At 45.0% G+C, this 6,000-nt stretch overlaps 1 protein-coding gene across 1 annotated transcript in view; it reads right to left on the bottom strand.

The window, feature by feature from the left end:
- LOC138977310 (sacsin-like) overlaps window positions 1-6,000 on the bottom strand; it is a 46,147-nt gene that overhangs the window by 20,270 nt on the left and 19,877 nt on the right. The window contains exons 14-17 of the mRNA XM_070350212.1: window positions 2,490-3,953; window positions 1,270-1,708; window positions 892-1,026; window positions 408-589 (exon numbers count right to left, since the gene is read on the bottom strand). Coding sequence (XP_070206313.1) covers window positions 408-589; window positions 892-1,026; window positions 1,270-1,708; window positions 2,490-3,953 — 2,220 coding nt within the window. The remainder of the gene's footprint in view (window positions 1-407; window positions 590-891; window positions 1,027-1,269; window positions 1,709-2,489; window positions 3,954-6,000) is intronic.

The following is a 6,000-nucleotide window of genomic DNA, read 5'->3' as shown; positions in this document are numbered from 1 at the left end:
CCAGATGTACTTTGAGTAAAATGTTGTATTGTTACTAGTGGAACCGCCTGCCTGTAGAAACTGCCACAGCGCCATCCCTGGCATCCTTTCAGGCCAGGCTGGCAACTCGATCTCCACTGACCCATCATCCCCCCCCCTACCCCCAACCTCCCCCCCCCCCCCCCTGAACTTCACCCCTGACCAAGCAATAGACCGGAACCACCATCACCCAAGCGTAGCAGATTCATCACCATGCTGATGTTGGCTACCTATCACTAAGAAGAAGAAGAAGAAGTATTTGTTCAGATGTTATGCAATGCGCATTGTCACTTTACTGTCATCACCAGAGGTAGTGAAACTAAACATTTCAACTCACTTTCCTGGTTGAAAACGACGTTAAACACCAAATAAAGAAAGAAAGAACTCACTTTCCCGTCTTCATAGGTTCCCCCTCCTTGCTGCCCTCCCCTAGATCCTGGATGCCTTTCATGTCACGTGGTGTGAAGCTGGCGTCATTGAAAATACACAGAGCAGGCCCAAACATCTCTTTCCACTTTTCGTTGAGCAGTTTTTCTGTTCTGTGATTCCGAAGGTCTTTCACAAACCGAACCTGAAGCAAGAACATGAATGCAGACATCGATGATTTTCATTCTTGCCTGTGAGAATACTGTACGGAGTTGCTAATGCTGATTGTTTCTTTATTTGTACTATGAATGTGTTGTACAGTATAATGTTCTCTAATATTTGTTGTTGTTGTTTGTGCTATCATTTAGTAGTTTTCTTTACCACATGTAGCAGTGTGTCTCGGTTTCCTTGGTAGTAACTACACCAACAAAATCATATAAGCAAGATGGACCAACTTTAAACCAACATGAAAATGTTATCTCAGCATAACCAAGGAAAGTCACTGACCTCTGTAGCGCCGGCATCGTCCGCGTTCTGCAGCAGTTCCTTGAAGATGGAGGCGTCCCGCGTGTAGCCCTGCAGCAGACGGTTGATACGGTTGGTCAGCTCCTCGTGTTGACCAAAAGACGTGGAGAACTCGTCCTATACGAAATTTAAAGCTTTACAGAGCGTGGTATGTATCAGGAATTCCTGGAATTTTGACCTGAAGGATCTTCACAGTGGAGACTCGCCCCACTACAGTTTTTTAAAATAAATTTATACAAGAACATTGGGGATAGAGGTAGGGGAGGGAGGAGGGGAGAAAAAAGAGAAAGAGAGCCATTCACACGCACACACACACACACACACACACACACACACACACACACTCACACACCAAATCACCTCGTCATGCTCTCGTTTGGTCCTCACACCAAGAGTGAGAGCGAGATGCTCCGAGAACTTGGGATGCAGGAAGTGCATGGTGTCTGACTCCTCCAGCCACTCACAGTCGTTGAGACAAAGCTCGCTGATCGGATACAACCATCGTTTTGTGTCAGGCAGGTGCAGACCACAACTTTCATCCTCTGTAAGACTCTCTCTCTTTTCTGACTCAAGGGTTGCCTCAAGGAGGTTCGTCATCTTCAGCCCCCCATCTCTGTCAGGCAGATACAGGTCACGGGTTTCCTCCTCTTCAAGACGCTCTCTCTTTTCTGACCGGAGGGTTGCCTCGAGGCTTTCAGTCATCTTCAGAAGGAGGTCGACAAGTTTGCTGTCACACCGGAATTCACTATGGTCAGAGGCCAGCTGTCGCATCGCTTCCAGTATATCCGACACCCCAAAACTGTAAGCAGAGTTTCACAAAAAGCATTGCGATATAGAAAGGTAAAGCATTCTTGAAAACAGCTGCAGCCGATTATTTATTGGATGAAACTCAAAGCGAAAGAGATGACAGTCATTTGACAACACAGTCCCTCCATTATTTTAAACCCTCACGCCGAGACATTGCTCTCCATCTTCATAAAATCTCTCTGATCACCAATGAATTTTTGGAATAAAGAAAAAACACTTGCATAGATCTATAACTAGTTATGCATGCTTTGTTAATCTGCTATCCTTTCTGTTGATATAGCAATGAGTGTTGTAACTTGAGCTGTCCGTCCTTGTTGATAAATAAGTGTCCCAAAGTTATTAATAATTGCCTATGGTTCCAGGTGGTATAAAATTATCGATGGTAATCACATTACGCACCTGATGTGCCAGTTTAGAACTTATTAAATGGTCATGAAGATAGTCCTTGTAATGAATCAATTGTTGACTAACTTGCTTTTGTCATTTTGGTAAAACTTTTGTTACTAGAGTACAGAACAATCGATCTTCGGAAATAACTTTGTCCTGATTTTCAAGGGTACATTGCAAAAAATACATATCAAAGTTAGTTGTTTGCCGTGATGGCAGGTTTAAGCTTGTCAGCACCGTTTGGTCGATTCGTCTTGCTTTGACTAGCTGGCCTCAGTGTTTTGTGCACCAAGTTTTACAACGCTTAAAAATTCAGAATTGTTTTCTTCCGCTAAACTCTTGAAGATCAATAATAGATATACTCCCGCAAACTGATTTACACTTACGCTGCCTTGACGCCCAGGAAAGCGAAGAGCTCGTGACAGCACCAGGTGTGTCCATCAGCGTACGTCAGGTATGGCTCCAGGTCGTTCCGCGATCCCATGGCTAGACGTCCTGCTTCCTGGAAGCCTTGACCCGTCAGCACTACCTGTCGCTCCTTCAGCCCTTCAATCACAAGCCTGTGGTCTTTGTACGTACCTCTTGGGTCACGTCTGCAGAAACTGTCCAGGTACTGATAGATCTCCTTGCAGATTGTTGCCACAGCCTTGTAGTTGCTCTGGGACACTGCGTTGGGGTCTTCGGCAATACTCATCAGCTGAGTGACGGTTACTTTTGTCAACCGCGTGTTACCCAAGGACATGGATTTATGCCGAGTGACTCCAAGTAAACCAAACGTTTCCCTGTCTGTGCCGGACAAATCTAAGGGAACTTCATTTAGAACCGCTGCCTGGCAACCGACCAGCTCTTTCAAGCTGCTTGCAAAGGTTTCAGATGCCGCTGTGAAGTTTTTCCCTTGTCCAGCCCACTGCAAAGGCCAGTCCTCAGGACGTTTCAGAACCGGCAAGAACCTGATGTTTCTCAAGACTGCAGCATAACTCTCCATTTCTTTACCCAGGCTCGGCAAGTACTTTATGACGGCTTTGGCTCTCTGGAGAGCTGTTGTTTCGGGGAGCGTCTCAACTGACTGAGCTCGCTGCCTCAGCTCCTCTCTGCTGACTTTGTCCTTCACCATGCCTAGCTTCAGCAGCTGGCTGAGGGCGGTGTGGGTGGTGAAGTCTGCCTCCCCGTCACGCTGTGGGAACCTGGCGTCGTCCTCAGAGAAGAGCGGGGCGGCCAGGCCGTGGGGGTGGACCAGACTGGCCGGAGCTCGCAGACGTCCGTCAGGGCGACACGGGATGCAGGCGTGAGACTGGACCAGCTCGTGCAGCGCTGCATTGTGGGACTTTAGGGCGTATAGAACCAGCCGGTCTCTGTCTCCGGCCTCTAGCGCTGGGTGGTCCTGGTCAACTTGAGGGAAGAGGACAAGGCGACAGAACTGCTCCATGGTAATGACTCTCTGTCTGAAGGCGACGTCTTGTCCGGACCGCAAGATGCTGTCAGCCACGCCAGGCGGGAGGTCGATCAGACGACCAGCATGCCACTCGCTCTCCTCCCAGAAGGTTCCAAGCACCCTGAATGCTACCCGGCCAATGTCTGGGTCACTGAGCTCCGGGTCAAAGAAGAAGGAGTCAGAGAAGCCTGTGCAGCCACTGGGGTGAAGAAAGACGGTGAAGTTTTCCTGTACCAAGAGCTGATAAAAGTGTGGGCACAGCTCGCCCTGCGGACTCTGGCCTTCCCTGAGTGGCTGTGCCGTGTGCTGGGGCCACAGGCTGTAGTACGGCTTTGCTGATGTCTGTGTCGGCGCCACGCTCTCCAAGGCAGCCAGGTAGGCTCTGGGGATGGGGTCCGAGAACAAAGCTTTGTTCCACCTGAAAGATGAAGGAAGCGCTGCTGAAATGTTCTTGTAGATAACGTCATATCCTTGCCTCTACAGTACCCGACAGTGCTTTAATAGGTCTTAGACGTGTCGAAGACCATTTTCCGTTATAAAGTATTAATTTTAGTGAACAATAAAGTAGATGTGTACTGCCGGGCAGTACATACCCCAAGCGAAGTCGTCCATCTGTGTGTACATGATTCTCTCTCTCTCTCTCTCTCTCTCTCTCTCTCTCTCTCTCTCTCTCTCTCTCTCTCTCTCTCTCTCTCTGTCTTAAAATGTGTCATCGATGACGTGTTTTCATACTTGCTAATGCGGCAGGCTAATCATGACGTCAAATTGAAACTTCTTGAAGTCTCTCAGAAAGGGACATGAAAACCATGTGGGGGTTACTGGTTTGGGCTGAAAAAAAACCCAACTCCACCTAAAATTCAAGCGCCTATGGGGCTGAATTATGCAGCATAAATTGTGAAACATCAGGATATCTCACACTTTCAATTCTGCCATCATGTCAAATCTGACAACAAACCTACCCACAAAATGTCATAAATATCGGTGTAGAATTGAGACTTAACGGTTTTTAACTGCCAAAAATAAGTTTTTTTGACTGGAATAGTTTGTCTTGAAATTCAGTTTGGGACAACGGACCCACCCACTAAATTTCATAAAGATAGGTGAAAATTTAAATGTAACGGTTTTTAACTGCCAAAATTATGTTTTTCTTCTGAAAAAGTATGGAGTGAAAATCAGTTGGGGACAACGAACCTGCCCACAAAATTTCATAAATATCGATGAAGAATTGAGATTTAACGGTTTTTAACTGCCAAAAATAAGGTTTTTTGTCTGGAAAAGTATGTCTTAAAATTCAGTTTGGGACAACGGACCCACCCACTAAATTTCATAAAGATAGGTGAAGAATTGAAATTTAACGTTTTTTAACTGCCAAAATTATGTCTTTCTTCTGGAAAAGTATAGAGTGAAAATCAGTTGGGGACAACGAACCTACCCACAAAATTTCATAAATATCGGTGAAGAATTGAAATTTAACGGTTTTTAACTGCCAAAATTATGTTTTTCTTCTGGAAAAGTATGGAGTGAAAATAAGTTGGGGACAACAAACCTACCTTTAAAATTTCATAAGAATCAGTGAAGAAATAGGATTTTAACGATTTTTTAACAGCCTTGACACTGAACATTTGATAAATCATTGGTGATGTCATCATAACCCAGTCGTTGTAGTTGTCGTCGTAGTTGTTGGTGTTGTTGTTGTCATGTTCGTTGTCGTGATTGTTGTTGTTCTCGTGTTGTTGTTTTTGTTGTTGTTGTTGTTGTTGTTGTTGTTGTTGTTGTTGTTGTCGTCGTCGTCGTCGATGTCATTTGTTGTTGTTGTTGTTATCGTCGTCGTCGTCGTCATCGTCGTCGTTGTCAGAGGTTATTTCTAAAGATTTCATTGATAGTCTTTGTTCTCGTCACCAAGACTTGCTAAGAACAAGCTTGGAACAGCAAGAGTTCCAAGAACAAGATTAGAACAACTCATTACATCATTACCAGTACGTCATTTGTATTTAGAACACACTTTAGAAAAAAACTCTTCAGCTACAAACCAGTCACCCTCACATGTCGGAGGTGTTTGTCTAAACCACTTACTGAAATGTTTTGAGGTTTAATGACCATACACATGTTGAACCGGTGAGTGTCTTCCGCTGCTTAATTCGCAAATAACTATTTTATTAAAGTCCGCTTGAAACGCTCAAAGATGAAATTCCATGTTAAAAAGTGACAAAAGTTTCACATTTTCCCGTTGTAACAGCTTCCGATGATATTATATGAAAATTCTGATCCTCTGAGAGGATTCCCCGAAACAAAATCAGTTTGTACGCCTAATTTTAATAGAATTGTCCAAACAGTGTCGCTAATATTGTGCTAAAAGATGAATTCTAGAACAATGTTCACAGACAGACACCACTTGGCAAAAAAATTTTCAGTGCTGGGAGATGAAAAAAAAAACTACCTCGCTACGCGCGGGCTTCGCCCGCGCT

Source organism: Littorina saxatilis, linkage group LG9, assembly GCF_037325665.1.
Source record: "Littorina saxatilis isolate snail1 linkage group LG9, US_GU_Lsax_2.0, whole genome shotgun sequence".
NCBI lineage: Eukaryota > Metazoa > Mollusca > Gastropoda > Littorinimorpha > Littorinidae > Littorina > Littorina saxatilis.
This window is presented reverse-complemented; position numbering and strand designations above follow the sequence as displayed.